This window comes from Montipora capricornis, chromosome 13 (assembly GCF_036669925.1).
Source record: "Montipora capricornis isolate CH-2021 chromosome 13, ASM3666992v2, whole genome shotgun sequence".
NCBI lineage: Eukaryota > Metazoa > Cnidaria > Anthozoa > Scleractinia > Acroporidae > Montipora > Montipora capricornis.
Window position 1 is genome coordinate 38,167,389 of NC_090895.1, and position 19,576 is coordinate 38,186,964.

The following is a 19,576-nucleotide window of genomic DNA, read 5'->3' on the forward strand; positions in this document are numbered from 1 at the left end:
GAACTAGCTTGCAGTGGAGGCTAATGCGGGGGAATAAATTAAAAAGCATTTGCATTTGAAAAGTTCCCCCGCATTAGCCTCTACTGCAAGCTAGTTCCAATCCAATACTGAGAATACGAATATAGTCTATTGTATCATCAGTTTTTGGTTTTCAAACTGAGTCCACTTCAAGAAAAACTTACTTCCATTTCTCATTGGTAAATTTGAAAGCGTTATGCACGATAGATTGAGGAAAAGAGAGACCATAGATTATATTCACCGTTGCTCGAAACAGTACTCTGCACTGACATTTTGTCATTTCCTCTCCAAATAATCATAAAAATAATATACTATAATGGTTCGGTACGGATCTGTGTGACAACAACATTTTTTCAATTAAAATTATGGCTTTTAACAAAAATTAAAGAAGAATATATCACAATTACTAAAAGTGCGACAAACCTCCAAAAAGCATGGCATTAAGTGTGGTTCATTTTAATTATTTTAATTCGGTTCAACCCATCTTAATCTGTGAGGAATAAGCGATTTTTCGCGGTTGTTTCGACTCCTTGTTTACCTTTTGGTGACAATTAAAACTGAACTATAAGGTTATCGGTAGTTTTTTTAATTTCATTTGCTAGTGAGTAAAAAATTAATTAAAATATGACAAGTAATCTCGCGGAAAGAAAACAGCTGAAAACAAACGAAAACTATCTATATGATTTTGCTGCATATATGCATATAGTTTACGTCATAGAAAGTGCGGCGTACGGGGTTTTATGCACGAGTTGGTTGTGTCAAAAACCCGAACGAGCGAGGAACGAGCGAGTGAGGGTTTTTGACACAAACAACGAGTGAATAAAACCCCGTACAAAGCACTTTCTATGTCGTGAACTGTTTATTACACATAACATGAGAATTTTCATTAAAATAGTTTTCTGAACGCGAATTAGAAACAAAAACTCACTAACAATAGAACCAAATGCAAATTTAATTTAATTCAATAACAAAGTACGATTTGCACGATTTGCACGAGATGCACGAGTGATTGGCATGGAAACGCCTTTACGCTTTCGTTGATTGGTTATACTTCCACATGTGAAAGAGCTGTACGCCATTCTGATTGGCTGTATAGGCCTTTTTCACATGTGAAAATAAAGCGTATAGATTTGTACAAATGAGCTTTATGGAATAAAATTCTCATGTTATGTGTAATAAAAGCTGCTTCGAGATGCTCAAGTCGACCGCTCCTTATCTTAAAACGGGAAAAATGAGAACTGATGAGCTTTGTTTCGGTTAAGAGTTTTTCTCCAGGATCACCTGAGGTGGACATTACATTTCAAAAAGAGAAAAAGGTATATTTTGTATTACTAGAAATTACTAGAACTCGTGAGCGAATCGAAACTGTCATGCTTGTGTTATCCTGAATACGTTTTCCGAAGTTAAAGTACTTTTAAGTTGAAAGGAACTTGATTTAAGTGTGTAGTCGTTCTAGCGCTGGAGCACTAATTGGGGACACTGTAAACTGAAATTAACAATTAAGTCAGGTCAAATGTTGATTTTTTGAGGAGAGGGGAAAACCGGAGGACCCGGAGAAAAACCTCTCGGTGTAGAGCAGAGAACCAACAAACTCATCCAACATGTGACGCCGAGTCTGGAAATGGAAGGCGGGCCACATTGGTGGGAGGCGAGTACTCTCACCACTGCGTCATCCCTGCGCTCTATTTTAGACTCTCACGTCTTTCATTATAAAATCTAATAGGTTTTAGGTGTTACGTTGAACTACCAACTCTAAGTACTTAGCGCGGAAAAGGGGAAAATATCAATACACTCTCGCCGATGATGCCGACTTTGCATCCAATTTTTTTACAGCGCAAAACTGCTCGGTTCAAGTACTACTGACTACAACTTAACTACACAATCTATAGCAACCAAATCATGTCAAGGGCAAATTCAACCCCTTTTAATTTATAGCGCGCCAGTAGCCATGTGTGACTGAGTAAAGCCCTCCTTTTCCTCAGTTAACACAGCGCTATTTCTCAGTGCAAAACAAAAGGCTTTCTGGTGGTCCGTAAATTAAAACTATACGGGAAAAGACGACACTAACTAACATCGCTCGCCACATGCAAACAGTTGGGAACTTCGGACCTGACCACCAGGTGGACGATTTCGTAAAGACAGGAAATTTAAAATTGGGAAGACCATCGCAGTTAACTGGGAAACTAAAGCAATTGCAAAGGAAGCTCGAAAACATTTAGGCTTAAATGAGATTAGTGGCCGCGGAGTACGTTTAAAAGTGGGCAGCCCCTAGGGATTCGAACTCATGACCGTGCGATTAAACTGCACCTGCTGTACCAACTGAGCTATTAAGCCCACTTGCGAGGTCAAGTTTATCCCGTACCAGGTGAAGTTCAACGAAATGATTCTTTATAATAGTTTATAAAATTTTCGTGTATTCTAAAAAAGACGTCCAGAAAAGACACTTGGAACAATTTCGGTAGGGTCTCACATGGCTTATGGTAAAGCATTTGGTAGAAAAAATAGCTGCCTGTAAAATCACTTCAAACAAATGCGAACGACTTGTAGTGGTTTGAAATAATATTGCTTGCAAGGCGGGAATTAACAGATGTTGTAACGACCGACCTAAAGTACAACTGACATAAAAAACATTTAACTGCATAACCAGCTTTTCGCTTCTTATGTTATTCTTTCCTGAGTCCTCTTTCAAAAATTCTTTCCTATATTTGTCTGCCTTGTTGTAAAAAGAAAACGAAAGGCAACCGTTAACGTTGCTCACAGGGATATTATTATGGGTTCAGTGGCAAAAAGCAACCCAGAGAATATTCTACCCTATTTATATGCTCAAAAGAATATCGCGTTTCTGATTGATCAATGACAGATGCATAAATAGGTAATAAATTGAAGGCAAATTTTTGAGTATATAACACGCGAGCAAGATGACCAAACATTTCTAACATCTGTTTTTTAGTCGTGTATAAAATGTTTGTAAAGACAACAAGCTTAGGGAATTTTACGTCAAACTCTTACATAGAGTAGTAGTCAGTAAAAAGGAATTTTTCTCTTTAGTAAGGCAGAGGACACAACGTGCGCATACTGTAAAATGAATGATTCCATAACCCACACCTTCCTATATTGCAATTGGAGTCAAGTCACAACTGCGAAGATCATAGCTTCACTTGATTTCATATCCGCCTATATGATCCAATTCATATATCATTTCATCGTTGATTCATTCCTCACGATACCATTATAGAACCCACAAATGACCTGCTCCCAACGTCAGCGGCTTCATAGCTCACCTGGTTAGAGCGTCGCACCGGTATCGCGATGTTACGGGTTCAAATCCCGTTAAAGTCCTGAATTTTTCAGGCTTCTCTACGCAATTGCAAAAATTGCGTTCACAACTGCCAAGATCATAGCTTCACTTGATTTCATATCCGCAGTTCATACATGATGCAATTCATATATCATTTCATCGTTAAAGTAATACTACATTTTGAGTTTCACCAAGGCAAAGCCACTTCTTATAAAGTAATGGGGTCATAGTGTTAAACTTACCATGAACAATGAAAGGTATGCTAGACATTACAATGGGGGACAAAATTCCTTGGGATCGGCAGTCGACAAAACGTCAAGGAAATACGAAAAACCATTGCTTAATATATAAATCGAGCAAGAAGAACCTATTTTGCAATACCTGGGGTGTGGTCACTCTCCCCCCTTCCCCCTCCCACAATGCGGTTAAAAGGAAGCAGTTGAATGTATATAGATATACAGGCAGTTTGGGACGTACTGTACGGCACAGAAAATTCAACATTGTTTCAGGGGAGGAGGGAGAGTGGCATAGATTTATCTTTACGGTGCAAAATGTCCCAATTATAAATTAATCGTAAACATTCTTAATTAGACAGTGGTATGATTTACAGTCGTCTAATTTTCCTGCACGTAAAGGGCCACAAGAACTACATGTGTATTATCAGTAATCGCTATAGGCCACTTCAGAAAATACCACAATACTCTTTGTTTGTCCCACAAAGTTTTGAATAAGCATCGTTTTTGTTTTCTCTTGGGACCATTGTAAGTCCCAAGAGAGACTGGAAACAATGCTTATGCAAAATTTGGGCGACAGACAAAGATTATTATGGTATTTTCCGAAGTGACCTATTATATCTGTATACTCTTTCTAAATAAAGACTTTCGTTATTTAAAAAAAAAACATAAAAAATCGTAGAACTTGCTCATGCATTTCGTTATTTGTGATCACACTCACTAGAGGTCTCACCTACTACTAGTGTGATTTGAGAACTTTCAAAAAACCTCTAGTGACAACAAATCCGCACGAAATGCACTCGCGTTCATACGATTTCCTACACTTACTAAGAGAGGGAAATTAATTTAAATATAACAAGGCCGGGTAGAGAGACTTTCAGCTATGAAAGACAGATACAGAGCGGAATATATGCATGGCTCAGTGTTAGAGAATCCGAACTAGTAATTGGAAGGTCGAAGGTTCGACTGGCGCAAAGGAGCCCTCGGATTTTTCCGAGTATTCCCGAGTCACCGTCTTCTTCGTCGCTTCCTTTAGTTCAGTGGTAGAGCATCCGAACTAGTAATAGGAAGGTCGTAGGTTCGACTCTTGCAAAGGAGCACTCGGATTTTTCCGAGTAACCCCGAGTCACTATTGAAATGATAAAAAAAAAATACATCTCTTTATGTTGTGGGCGTTTGGAAATGAAACGACATCAATACGTATTCATTTATTCCGTGCACACTTAGTTCTGACAAATCCAAAATTAATCATCAGGTAAAAAAAAATACAACCTATACAAGTAAACTTCGTGCACTCGCGGACTATACTAGCTGATATCTCGTGATTTTGCCTCTATAGAGTGTTTTCATGTGACTGTTGGGTTGTTGGTGTACCCAACTAATCCTCCGGGAATTGAGCTCTATTATCATGCAAAGGTTTTCTTTTGTTTCGGTGGAAAAACAAGCTTACTGATCACGTGAGTGAAAGCACTCTATACGCGTGCAAAAAGGTATTGCTGCGGTCGGACTAACACTCAGGGTCTTCCAATAACTGAGGAAAAAGTGCTACCTTTGTAATGTCATTTGTAAATGGTTAGACTCTATAGTCTTCTCGGAGAAGGACAATAAACCGCATGCCCCGTCTCACAACCCTTCAATGTTCAGAATCCTATGGGACGTGAAAAAAAACATATACTAGGGCATGCTGTGGTCTGCCCTCAGCGGTATATCGAGGTATACCATCATGGTTGGTATGGTAAACGCTCGGAGATACCAGCTACACCAAGCTACTCTAAAATTCGAGGGTGGCCGGCAACAAATTATTCTTTTGTCTTTGTGTTAATTAGCCTAACTAGCCTCGTTCACACGCGTAAAATTGAAAGAATTTGGGCTGTAAAACGAAGCTAGTTAGGCTAATTAACACAAAGACAAAAGAATAATTTGTTGGCGGCCATTTTTGCATTCGGTCCATGATGATAAGAATTATCGTAACGAAGAACAAGGCAACCTCGTTCCCAGGATCTCTTGTCGATGAACGACAATGGAGACCCTGGAAACGAGGTTGATAACAAGGTTCTGAAACAAAGGGAAACGATTAAACGACGAAGTAAATAAAGAAAACTATAAATAACGTTTCAGCGCCTTGTAAATTAAAGTGTGACGGAAGCTTGAGAATGAATGATGAAATGCAACATTCGATGCTTTCTCAACATAATTTATAATGTTTGCACATTATTTTGGCCTAAAAATGACGCCTGAGTTCACGTTTTGTATTCCGGTTAACTAATCGTTCGCGATTTCAAAATGATCTTAAAAAGTGAAAAAGACGAAAAACGAGACAGGATATAAAAATGAAAACGACTCAATAAACCTTAACATAATGAAAATGTTAATTTACGAGGAAGTCAGGAACTTTAATTAATAACTGTTGTAATAATAATAATAATAATAATAATAATAATATCTGTCTCGCTGCTAATCGCCGTTGTAAGTACACCAATGACGCTGCTCAACAAGGTCGAACCGAAAGCATACTATGGGGCATTGGCGCCTATGACAGCCACTATACGGTCCATTTATAGCTATGTGTGACCTTGGAGTACAGCTTACAGCCAGATGGCATCAGCTGTATGCTGGTCTTTGCTGAGCCGAGAGGAAAACTTTGATAAAAGCGACTCATTTAGCTACATGATTCGCCTTTTCATCTAAACCAACACAGCCCACTGCCCAGTTTATAAAATTTACACAAAAAGGGCAATAGAGGTTTTGCACGGCAGTCATGTTGCATGGCAGGAACAATGAAAATGTTTTGCATTAGAAAGAAAATTTGCTCCCATAGGAAAAAGAATCTATTGTTTCTGCCATGCAACATGGCTGCCGTGCAAAACCTCTATTAGATAGTTACCCCATGATTAGAAACCAGATCTAAAACTTATTCAATGCAAATCACGAGCTGTCAAAAACGAAACCGAGGCATAAAATTGTTGATTGCAACCGCTTAAGCCCTAAAATCATGAAATGCGAGCTTATTGTTTGTTTTATCATCCCTTATATACTTGTGCTGAAAAGACGTATACGTGACCCCCTTTTCTGTCCTCTTAGCAAACCAAATAGATATCTGCAGTAAACCCTTTTCTGACTCTCTTTCAAAGAGAAATTAATAGGGAGAACCAATCAGACGTTATCTGCGTCCTATTTGATCTCATTCACAGTCAATTACATCCGCAGTCAGAGCGATTCCGATTTTGTGAAACACGCCAAGCCAACCCAGAACACAGGTTTTTAGCAGTTCATCAGGAAGTAAAGTTAAAGGTAGCAGGTCCATCGATCAATTTCAGTTTACATTCCCAGACTTCCGAGAGGTAAGCTCATTGATAGTTTCAGCTGAGTTCAAAGATTTTCCCATGTTCCGTTGGTTTATGTTCCATCAAATTATTTTGATAAGAGCCGTGTTTGGCTTTTTAGCGGTAACATGACGTCTAATATTCCTTAATTGTGGACGAAAAATAGCTCTGGATTTTTCCTGTCATATTCCCCCAGATGTTCAGCACTTCGTGTCTTCACCACAATATCCCACGCGATTTGAACGTTACAATATTAATAAGCTGAAATCTTCATATGCACTGAGATCTTTTTTAGGAGTTTAAGAAACGACGACGGCTACAGCAACGGCAACGCCAAAAAGCAGTAATATTATTGGTTAAAAGAGGAAAAAATGATCGTGCTGCACGTACGGCACGCATTTTTGTACATTTCTCTCCCGTGCACTCGTCAAAACAACGTAAAATGACCAATAGAGCGTTTTCACGTGACGTTACGGCGGCCATGTTGGTGTTCCAAAACAAAGAAATGGCGGCCATGATGGTGTACCAAACTAATCCTCCGTGAATTGAACTCTATTTTTATGCAAATACTTTCCTTTGTTTCAGTAATCCAATATGGCTGCTGGTCACGTGAGTGAAAACGCTCTATTTGACGACAACGTGGTATAACAACAGTGAATATTTCCTTGTCTCCCGTACGTATACCAATCTGGTTATAGCATACTTCGCCTATTAGCTATCTATATATTGAGGAAAACAAAATCGTGCAGTACGCATCTCAGCACCTAGTTTTGAGGTACTTTGCACAACAACGACGTGAAAATTACCAAATTTGAGGTTTCGACGCAGACAAAGTGATCATAAAAACATTTCACTCTCTGTTTTTACTCTGAAACCGCTAATACCCAATTTATTTTTAGGCGGATGATACTTTGTCTTCCTTTGTACAATGTGCTCGAGATGGAATGATGGCGAAAGACTAACGATAATGCAAAGTTATATTTTACGGTGATGTTTTCGTTGCCGCTGGCGTCATCGTAGATCGAAAAATCCCTTTTTCTCCATGGGAGGACATTGCACGCGATTTCTGTTTTTGTTTGTGTAAAAACAGCGGGTCTTTCTTTTACCTCTTTAATACCCAATTTCTATTTAAAGAAAATACTTCAACCACAATGTGCGACGTGAGCGATATGGAATAAATCGCGAAAGAATTACTATACTGCCAAATTATATTTTGAGGTGGCGTTTTCGTAGACGTCGCCGTCCAAGATCTTCAAGTTCCTGTTTTGAAAATGAATGCAGCCAGGTTTAAGGGAAGTTATAATTAAACCAACAAAAATTAATGTTAATATGGGCAAAACACACGCTATTCAACCGTCATTTCTCAGTGCTGTTTCACTTTTGAACACTTGATTACGAAATTGAAAAGACCGGTATGAAACGTCACGTTTGATGATCTGTTACCGAACATGTTTGACCAAATATGGAATTTTCATTATTTAGGTATTTGCTTACAGTTAAACTAATAACTAACAAAAAAACCAGTTTAAAAAAATATGTGAATGGGCATCCTTACTGAGTGGCCATTTGTACGTAGACCTTTAACCCAGATCTAATATTATTGCAATAGGCCACTTATATGTCAGCTTGAAGCAGAGGTTTAGAGGACAAAGACAAAGGAAAGTGGATGATATGCAAATATTTGTCACATTCATTCCGACGTGTTTCTCTTGTTTTTGGCCTTTGTGCCTCGCTATCGAGCTGAATATTGATATTTCGAAAATGGCCTATTTTTATTTCACACAGTGTCGCCTGCTGGTAGAGGTATTTTAACATTTGCTGATGCTATAGTGAAGCGAGAGAGAGCAACGGATAATGTTACCTGTGTTCGTCATTTTCACGGTAACCTGTTGTCTGGCAAGCGCCCCTGCCGATACTCGAAAGAGCCATTCCTATCAGTCCGGTGACATAATTCTTGGAGGTCTTTTTCTTCTGCACTACTCCAGAGATGATGGTCACTGTGGAGATTTTTTCCCTATTGGTCTAGGTCACGTGGAGGCCATGATATTTGCCATTGAAAAAATCAACGATGATCCCAAACTACTACCAAACGTGACCCTTGGATATGATATACGCGATTACTGTGAAATCACTGCAAAGGCGATGAAATATACTTACGATTTCGCGCGACGAAACGATATCGCATTCAGTGCAAACATCGAAAGCGCAGTTTGCGACAATGGATGGAATGGAACGAATAACAAAGACCAGCCGATTGCCGCAGTAGTTGGGCCAATAGATTCCGGAAGTGCTATAGTCGTGGGCAGTCTACTGCAGGTTGCAGGAATTCCGGTGGTAAGTCCCTCAGCGACAAGCAACGAATTAAGTTCTGCCCAATACCGCCATTTCTTTCGCACGGCACCACCAGATGACCAGCAAGCACGTGCCATGGCAGACATCATAGAGCGTTTCAACTGGACCTACGTAGCTGTGGTTGCAATGGACGATTCTTATGGTCGAAACGGAGCAAGGAACGTGGAAATCGAAGCTGAGAGAAGGGAAACCTTCTGCGTTGCCTTTTCGGAATTCATTACACGGCGAGACTACGATGCCAAGTTAGTAAGAGCCGTTACAAAGATAAAACGATACCCGAACGTTCGAGTGGTGCTCTTATGGCTTTTTGGCAGCTATGGTCGACGGTTTCTCAAGGAAGCAGTGAGGCAGAAGTTGAGTGATCGCACGTGGATTTTGAGTGATGCTTTAGCAACGGAACGTGATGTGTTTGTAGGTCTGGAAAACAAGGAACAAAATATCGTTCATGGTTCACTAGGTGTACAGCCTCGCTATTTTGAGGAGCAGAATTTCGAGAGCTTTCTTCTTCAAGGTCTGCAATCAAAAAGACACAGAGTTCATTGGTGGGAGGAACTTCTAAACAGAACAAATCAAGAAATCTGTTCTTTAAACGCAAGGCAAAATAGCAGCAACGATTGCCAAGAAATGTTACTTCGCTCGACACACGACACATTCATTCCGTATGTTATTGACGCGGTCTATTCCATTGCTCATGCCATTCACCAGTACCTTCTGGAGAATTGTGCCTCTTTCAAAGAAAAAACTTCCAGCCCTGGAAAACGATGTCCCGATACTATTCCCTTCGTTGATCCACAAGAGGTCGAGAGGCACCTTGGAGAAGTGGACTTTCAAGGACTTACTGGAAATATCAGTTTCGATAGCTTTGGGGATCCTGTCTCGTCTTCCTATGATATTGTGCATTTTCAGGCGGGAAACGTCCGTTCAGGTCAACGTCATACAGTAAAGCTTTTCATTGGATCCTGGGAAAAGGGGAGACAAACACCGCTCCGATTGAATAACACATTCATCAGGTGGAACACAGTGGAAAGTCAGTCATCCATGATCATTCCAAAATCGATATGCCACGAGGACTGTCCTCCAGGAACGTTTCAGTCAAAAACCACACCTTGTTGTTTTGAATGCATAAAATGCCCCGCTGGAACTTTTAGCACAGTGGCAAATAGTTGGAATTGTACAGAATGTCCTCGAGGACAACGCCCTGATGAAAGTAGATCAGAATGTTTAGATCTGCCTGAAATTCACTTGAGTTGGTCAAGTGCCACCTCTGTTGTCATTATTCTGTTTGGAAGTGCTGGTATTTCTCTAGTTGCCATCTGTGCTGTCATCTTTTACAGGCACCGAGATACCCCTTTAATAAAGGCAGCAAATCGTGAATTGAGCCTCATACTGCTGATAGCAATCTTCCTTTCTTTTTCGGTGTCTATTTTATCTCTTGCCAAACCGACGAACATAATGTGCGGTTTGAGAATTTGCTGGCGTTCGACGTTGTTAGCAACGTTTATTTCAATACTCATACTCAAGACCATGAGAATACTTGGCGCATTCAGAATCAACATCGTCGCCGAAAGAATAAAAAAATGGATCCTGACAGCTAAGAGCCAATCGTTGCTTGTTCTGGCCCTCATCTCTTTACATCTTGTCCTTCTATTATTTTGGATTGCTCTGGACCCGCCACATCAAAAACGAAATGTGCAACCGGTGGAAGGCACAATTCTGCTATCGTGTACGCTCTACCACTCTTCCATCGGACAAACATTTCAGATCGCGACAACAGTTTACACATCGTTTCTCGCCATTGTTTGCACAATTTACGCCTTCAAAGCACGAACATTACCAGAAAACTTCAACGAAGCTCGATACGTTGCATTTTCTATGTACATTTTACTTCTCTCTGCCTTGGCGTATTATCCTGTTGACCTTGGTATGACAGGTTTCTATGCTACTAACATAACTGCCGCCGGAACCCTTTTAAGTTCTTACGGTCTTCTTGCCTGCATGTTTGCTCCCAAGATGTATGTGATCTTTTGCCGACCCGAACAAAACACCCAGGAAGCTGCAAGCTCTCAAGTATCTGAATTCTCTTTTAGCAGCAATCAAAAGAACAAAGTGAGCATTGCACCAAACATTTCGAACGCAAGAATTAACCTAGAGTGCCCTCGTCAAGAAAACGACATTGTATTAGTTACTACATGTAGTCACTAGCGTGGCGATTCAAGTCTAAAAACACAGGTCACATTCCACGGATCAAGACTAGACGTACCTGCTCCACTGATAAACAACTAAGCCAAAAGCCACCCCAAGACCTGAAGCAACATTTTTGTAGAGAGACTTTTGGTTGTTATGTAACTGTAGCACGGTGACATGGTGACTGACTGGTGATGCGTGACCTGTGTTTCAGTTCCGCCGTGAATTAAAAGTAGCCATGAAAGATGTACAAAAATGCAGTTAACAGACCAATTTCGATATATTAAAACTCAGTCCTAAACAAAGTCATCATCTCGAAGCTCTGGAGAATAAAATACTAGGATTCCCCTGTCGCCCAAATGCTGCTCCTCTAGTAAGGACAAACTTCAACATCTACCCTTTACCCTTAACGTATTGTCAAAAAATAGGTAGGAAATGCTTACACTTAAAAGGGACACTTCCTGTTGCAGGGGCGAATCCAGAATTTTACTTAGGGGGGGGGGGGGGAGAGGGGGGTGCACCACTAAGGAATGGCGTAGCTGACTGGTGACGTTGCTGCAGAATACCAGTTGTATAGGCCTTTTTGGATATATTATATTTCAGCTTGAAAGAGAGGTTTAGAGGACAAAGAGAAAGGAAAGTGGATGATGTGCAAATATTTTCACATTCAAACCAACATGTTTCCATTGTTTTTGTTCTCGCTGCCTCACTATGAAGCTAAAGATTTGATATTTTGAAAACGGCCTATCAGAAAGCCGCAGGTCTTCTCGGGGAAGGGGAGGGGGGAGTGCGCACCCCTGCACCCTCCCCCTAGATCCGCCCCTGTGTTGGGTTTGTATCAAGTTACTTGCATTTCTGGACATAAGAAAGCCCAGGTGGCGGCTAATGCATACACATGAATATGTTTTGGCACTGGATATAACAAAGTGCGTTTATAGGTGATTTTCAACCAATCACGTGACACTGAGGTGACAACTGATATAACGTACAATTTCTGGTGGACAAACAAAAGGAGCTAATGACAGATCTTTTGTTTTCGTTCCACCAAAATAGCGGAGATGACGTCACGTGAAAACCACTTATTGAATGATATAGAATATATGAAATGTTCATATGTTTGAACTGTGGAAATTGAAATAAATGAGAGTTGAAGATCACCGCAGTCAAGCAGCAACTTGAGTAGTTACGAAGAATACAGGTATTTCCGCCCCACAGTATTCTGACGACACTTTAATGATAGCTAACCAACCCTAACCCCTAATTCTAATTAAAATTGAGTACTTAGACACAATAATACGTGGGGCGGATCGACTCTGGGGCGGAACGACCGGTTACCGTTGCGAAAAAGCGTACCCCCGACATTCAAGCCTGAATTTTAACAGGCTTTCTTTGCTGCTCAACTGAGACGATCTTCAAGTCGTGTTTAAGGGAGTTCAGTATAGTTAAAAAGTTCGCCTTATTCAGCACAAGCCCAATAACGTTTGCCTGGAGGGCACCAATGATTAGTTAGCAGCGAGATTTCAGTCGAACATTAATCCCACCATCAATAGTCAAAATAAAATTAGTCTTAACACGAGGTGGAATCACCGTGTCTGGCGCTACCTCCAGCCTGTACTTCTTCAGAAGTCTCGTTAGCACCAGCTTTAACTCCATGTTTGCGAACCTCATTCCAATACAGCTTCGAGGACCACTTCCAAATGGAAGATACATGTATGGATCCCGCCATTTTTTGGCCTCTGGTGAAAATCGTTCCGGATCAAATTTTTCTGGATTGGACCAAATGTTCGGATCTCTTTGAATGCTGTAAATAGGAATAAAGACTTCTCCTTGTTTAGGGACTGTCAAATCTTTGACCTTGCATTCCCTTGTGCACTCACGCAGGAGGAATGGCACTATAAATAACAAACAATTGGGCATTAGTTCGTCTTTGCAATCAAGGAACAATTGCAGTAGACTCAACAATCATTCTAATTGCCACCTGCAATCAACATGAATAGCAAAGAACATTAGAAAAAAAATAATAAAATAATAATAAAAAAAATAAAATAAAAAATAAATAATAATAATAATAATAATAATAATAATAATAATAATAATAATAATAATACATGTAAAGCCAGTTTCGTTTTTGGCGAGTTTCCGGCCCCAGGGACCCGCTTCTCGAAGTTCCGAAAACTCTTTGGGCTCGGAAAGCCATTTAAGAAGCTACCATCCACTTTCCGCATTGTTTTGATTAACCGGGTCTTTTAACACGTTTTCGAGAGAACAAAAAGAAAAATGATTGTGAAGTTTACTTAGAACCTCTCCATCCTTGAGATACAGCGGGACTTGTGACGCCAAGAACGTTTTCGGGACTTTCGATTGACGGGACTCGGGTTCCAAGTCACCGGTGGAAGATTTACTTTGGGTATCAATTGCGATTAAATAATTTGAGTCTGTCTAAGATTTTGACTTTGTGCTAAAATCGGGGAATATTTCTCTAAAGTAAGTCCATTACTATACTACTCTGCATTCGACTCATTTCGCTCACCAGTCTCTTCCCATCAAGAGATTAAATTGGACGAACGCGACCACTGTGAAAGCTTGCATGGAAAACCAACGGACCAATCAAATTACGACTAGTTCACTTTAAAATCAACAGACCATGCAGCAGTGTTGTAATATTTCTTGTTTGAATCTATAGATATTGCGTTTACAGCGATTGCGTTCCGTGCCCATATTTCAAACTTTATTTAGTGAAATACTCACTGATTTCTTGAAACGGAGGCTGGCGCAACTATGAAACGGGTGAGTCGTTCACCGTTTCAAGTTTACGCAATGCTAAATCTGCGTTTTGAAAAAAAAAACCGAAATTTTGCCAGAAGTGCTCAATGAATTTTAGGAAAAGGAAATAGATTTCTTCAGCTTTAAACGACAAAAAGGCCAGCTTACATAATGAGATAATCAGCTAGTACACGAAATTCGAGTGATAGATTCCATTCGCTAAAGTCTTTTCTATTACTCTACGAGACCAAGAGACCAATCTATTTTTAGTTTCGCAAAGCTATTTTAAGTTCTCGTTCCCAATGCCACGCATCTTTAAATTTCATTACGTCATTACAACAGCTCAATCAGGTGCTGCGTCGCTGAACCATTACGTCACTGGAAAAGGCCGATGTTTCAGAGGCTCTGCTCTCTTACCTCATCCTCTCTTGACGAGACATTTTTTTCTGTTGTGCTTTTGAAACTAAATCCCTTAAATTTCATAAATCTAAAATACAGGTGTCGACAGCACTTTATGAGGTCAAACAATTAAATTTTGCCGTTGGCTGACAAAGGGCCCACGAGTAGCCGTATCTACCTTCGAGAAAAAGCGTTTTTCTTCATGGGGTGGGGACGGCTACAGTTACGCCAGGTGATACAGACGTCATGGATTCCGTGCCGGCAGACAGTGACAACTTGAAAGATCCCTTTGAGATGAAGACAACTTGAAATGTGTTTCAGCAGAGCCAACTGTCGTACTAACCTACAGGATGCAGTCGAAGTGTTTCAGCTATGACCATGTCGAGGTAAGGAAGCTCACGGACTGTATCGTAAGATGGCACCTGATGCTCATCAACCCAAACTGCGTCAATCTCCCCCATTAGCTTTTCCTGAATTTCAGGATTCGTTGCCAGATAGTGACACGTTAAACTCAGCGTCATGGAGGTTGTGTCCGAGCCGGCAAGCAGGAAGCCGATGGCCTGAGCAGCCACTTCATCATCTGATAGTCCTTTGCCTCCTGGGGAGTTGGATTTTAGCATGAGCTCTAATAAGTTCTAAAAACAACCAAACTAGATTAGTAAGATCGTAAATGGTTTGAACCCAGGAGTCACATCATAATTTAGTCAAGTACGATCGTCCGGGTGAGTGTAATCCTGAGAAAGATTGTTTGAGATGATATTGACTGAAGTTCAACGGAAATCATCTTCAGAGTCAAGCGATTTGTGTAACGTTAGTAGATGGTATATATACTCTGACTGGATATCATCTACTGACGTTACACCAATCACTTGACTCGCTCAGGCTGTCGAAACGTCAGTCAATGGTCATCGTAAACAGTTCCTCTCAAGACTACAATCACGCGGACGATCATACTTCTTTTAATTATGATATGACTCCTAGGTTCAAGCCATTTACGATTTCGTGAATGCTATTCTTTAACTGCCGACTCCGTAAAAGCTTGTAACAGCCTGCAGAATAAAGCATTGTATATTGCTGCAAAATTCTCGATCACTGTATGACAAGCCAAAGATTTATCCAGTTATAAACAGAGCTTTCCACTGACAAGTGAGGGATCCTCATGCTAGCTCTACACATGCACCCAAGCAAATGGTTAGAGCTTTCCCTGCCTATGTTAACCAACGATTAGCCTTTACAAAGCTTCTAGATGAAATTGTTGTTAATTGATGACAAGTGAACACTTTGCGCTGTTCTTTGTGCATAACGAATTAAGAGTCGACTTTCTACGCGAACTGTCGCTGGGCCGCGTCAGGACAAAAAAAGGTCAAACAATTAGATTTGGTATCAAGTGGGTTGACAAGGCTACTTGGAGGAGGGAAATAAAAGCCGGAAAACTGGCGCTCTGACGAAGGATTAACACTCTTAAGTCCTTATCAACTCAATCAACTGAGTGTCGAAATTAGTTTGAATCGCTGTACTTTATGACTGGCTTAACACCTCACGACCCTGTCCAATCAAAGGCTAGCTAAGGCAAAACTAGGTGTGAGATGCACGCAAACGTATTCCCGCGCTCATGGGAGTAGGGTTGACGCAGACGTTACGGCATTCGCTTTCCACCAATGTGGCCCCGGTTCGTTTCCCGGACTCAACGTCATAGATGGGTCGAATATGTCCAGGATTGCACCTAATTAGATGCATGCAGGTTTTAAAAAGCGTCCCGAAGTGGCCTCTTTCCCTTCTCCTCAACTGTGGCATCACTGATATCTAAAAACACACCTGCTGAATGTCACAGTGTCCCGTAAAATTAACTCTTCAACTTAAACATAAATTGTTGCGATTACCCAAATTTTCAGATAATACGAAGGCTACTGTTCACTGGGTTGTTGTAAATACATAATTGACGCTTGGACTTAACTGGACACTTTGTGACGCTTACCAAAATATGTGTGTATCTAATTATAAGCAATTCTGACCTGTGGAATGTGACCTGTGTTTTAAACCCGCATAACAAGAGAGTTTGGCTTTCTAATCTGCCCCTAGGTTGCCCCTGGATACTCCAGTCTTCACCCTCACCACAACCACCATTTGATGTGATCTACATTAATTTGATATGATTTGATCACTCAAGAGTGTCTCCACTTCTCAGTGCAATTTTTGCTGGGTTATATACCGGTATTGACCTTGAGACTAAAATAGAATGATTATCAATCTTCTGTAACTTCTGCTGCGTTAGTTTTGATTGCTTATTTGATTTCCCCCCCTCTGTTGTCATTGGCGATGACAACGAAGTAAGCAACGATTTTGACTGTTGTGTTGAGGCCACCGATTGAAAACAGGCTTGGTGTGTTTCACGTGATACCTATACCTTCTCAGAGAGCTCTCCTTGTTCCTTTGTGGCACTAATCACTTGGTTTGCCACATTTAAAATGCCTTTGAAATTCTGAAACAGCCATGGTGACAGCAGTGATAACAGTTTTTTGCCACATGGCAGAAGCAAGGCTAAGACAATGACAAGCATGGATAGAGGCCTTAACCGAAGAGCATCACGGACTTGGACATTAACTGGATCATCAGGATTTGTCTGGCACTCTGACTTGACACCAAACGCAGTTGATAGGATGACATCAAAGGTAAGTGACTGGACAAACCTAGTGATCCATGTATACATATTAAAAACTCAGAAATTTCATAATTCATTGTCATCAATCAATTAATCAATCATAAAAATAAACAGTCAGTCAGTCACTCAATCAACCCATCAATCTTCAGTCAATCCCACATTCAAAAACACAACAAATAAACAAACATGTACTTTGGGAGATGAAGTTTACTGGTCAACCTGTGCAGATATGCAAGCAATGCCCCTAATTAGATGCACACAGATTTCAATAAGCATCACAAAATATTTCCTTGCTCTTCTTCCCAACTTCAACATCACTGGTGTCTCGGAATTTGTCCCCCAAATGCTGCTCCTTGTGTGAGGGTAAACAGCTGCATAATTACCGTAAGCTAAAAATAATGCTAACCTTTCCCCTTAACATATTTCTGGAAATACGTAGCAAACGCTTAGCTGTCAAAAATGGGCGTAAATCTAATTTTACGCATTTATGGACATAAGTGAACCAGGGACAAAGAAGCTTTCAACTTCATCAGAGACCATTGACGGAAAGAGATATAAACTATACTTATGAATAATGAAAAATTCAAATACTTGTGAATGTCACAGCTTTCATCTTTGTCTGCCACCTTTTCTAATTTCTTCATGAAAGTGTCACAAGCGTCGTTCATTAATGGCACCATTCTCTTCATTTTCAGAGCACTAAAAGAAGGCGAAAGGACATTGCGAATGCGTCGCCATCTGTCCCCTCTGACCATACTAACCAAGCTGTCTAGAGGAGCAGGAAAATCAAATAGATTCTAAAAGCAGAGAGACATTTGTTAAAAGAATAGCTGTGTGAATACAAGAAAAGATGGGTTGAAGTTATACAGGATGGCAAAGTGGGTTTGAAATACTGGTTGCAGGATACCAGAAATTTGGGGCCGTGGCATGGGAAATTATCTTTACCAATAGACCGTACCCCTTATGACGTAACGCATCACAATTGTTTCGTTGAGTGACTACTGAAACATTGCATTCTTAAGGTATTTATAGTAGTCACTCAACAAAAGAATTTTGATGCTTTTCATCATAAGGGGTAAGGCCTATTGGTATGGCATTTGACATTGCAAAAGTAAACGTCATTTCGAGACTCAGTGTATATTCCAAATTCGCGCAATTCCACGGTTTCAGCTTTTCCGCAATGAACCATTAAACTAATTAGAATGCAAGTCTTGGACATGTACAACCACCAAAAAAATGCTGTAATAATCACGAAAATGTTACCCATGCTCTTCTCCTCTACACTATAGCAAACTTACCATTCTGTCACAAAAAGAATCGAAGTCCTTCACTAGCACTTGTTTAATCATCTCAGGCTCTGATATGCCAAATGCGACATTTTCTGTCGTCATGACGAAAAGTTTGCCATACTTCTTGTAGTATTCGTCAAATTCAAGATGGAATTCACCTCGAACCTTTAAAAGGTTGGGTAAACGGTTTAAGAAGGGCCAAGGTCTTGGCCCTGGAAGATGAGTGTAAGGCCTCAAAAGGCGTGCGTGTTTTGTTCCGAAGTGAAGTACAACGAGTAACACGATCGACGCTAGCGCGAATGTCGACCAATGCTCCGTTGAGCTGGTCAGTAACTTAGAGACAAAATCCATTTTTACGCCTTGGGAAAACGCTTTATGGACGTGTTTTACGAGCCTTCGCAGTCACGAGGCGCATAAAACGTCTTTACCATTAAAATGAATGTGATGCAATCTTAGAGGCAATTATTTGTCACGCGATCTCCTCATGGGTACGTGACCTTTCATTTATTCCAACCATAAATTCCATCAAGTAGTATTTTCATCATCACTTATTCATCACTGTGCTGTTCATTAATTACAATTTTTTATTAACAAAATCAATTTTTCCGTCTGAAAAATAACAAAAACGGTGTTCAAGTTTATTCTCTAAATTTCAATTAAGTACGTGTTGCGTGGCTTCAATGCAGTTATAATTATCATTGCTTGCATGAGTACTCGAGTAAATTAAAAATAAAGATATTTTGCACTAGCTGGCTGGAATGATAATAAAATATTTGAGTTTTCTTCCTGCATGAAAAAAAATCTATTACTTCCTGGGAAATTATATTGGAAGCTCGTCAATGAAAGTGATGTCACGGTTTTATATTTCTCTATTTAGCTCCTTGGCTTTTTTAATTAACTAAAATCTGATTCAACGAGCTTTTGTAAGCTTGGCAATTGTTGGCATTATTGTGTTTTCATTTGTCTTTTTTAAAAAGCAAAGGAAACTTAGTGCGGTAGTAACTGACTTTTCCTTTTGTTCTACAAATCAACACCTGATGTAATTTGGAAAAGAGAGA

General features: G+C 40.2%; 2 protein-coding genes across 2 annotated transcripts; one reads left to right on the forward strand and one right to left on the reverse strand.

Moving 5' to 3' along the window:
- The first annotated feature begins 1,196 nt into the window (after nucleotides 1-1,196).
- Nucleotides 1,197-11,739, forward strand: LOC138029010 (extracellular calcium-sensing receptor-like). The gene is made up of 3 exons (XM_068876674.1): nucleotides 1,197-1,334; nucleotides 6,741-6,890; nucleotides 8,658-11,739. The coding sequence occupies exon 3, from the start codon at nucleotides 8,727-8,729 to the stop codon at nucleotides 11,424-11,426; it is 2,700 nt and encodes an 899-aa protein (XP_068732775.1). The 5' UTR covers nucleotides 1,197-1,334; nucleotides 6,741-6,890; nucleotides 8,658-8,726; the 3' UTR covers nucleotides 11,427-11,739.
- Nucleotides 11,740-11,933: 194 nt separating this feature from the next.
- Nucleotides 11,934-19,010, reverse strand: LOC138029011 (cytochrome P450 3A11-like). The gene is made up of 5 exons (XM_068876676.1): nucleotides 18,528-19,010; nucleotides 17,821-18,026; nucleotides 16,975-17,257; nucleotides 14,914-15,205; nucleotides 11,934-13,300 (listed from the first exon to the last, which is right to left on the reverse strand). Exons 1-5 carry the CDS (start codon nucleotides 18,867-18,869, stop codon nucleotides 12,915-12,917), a joined length of 1,509 nt encoding a protein of 502 aa, XP_068732777.1. The 5' UTR covers nucleotides 18,870-19,010; the 3' UTR covers nucleotides 11,934-12,914.
- Between the last annotated feature and the right edge of the window lie 566 nt (nucleotides 19,011-19,576).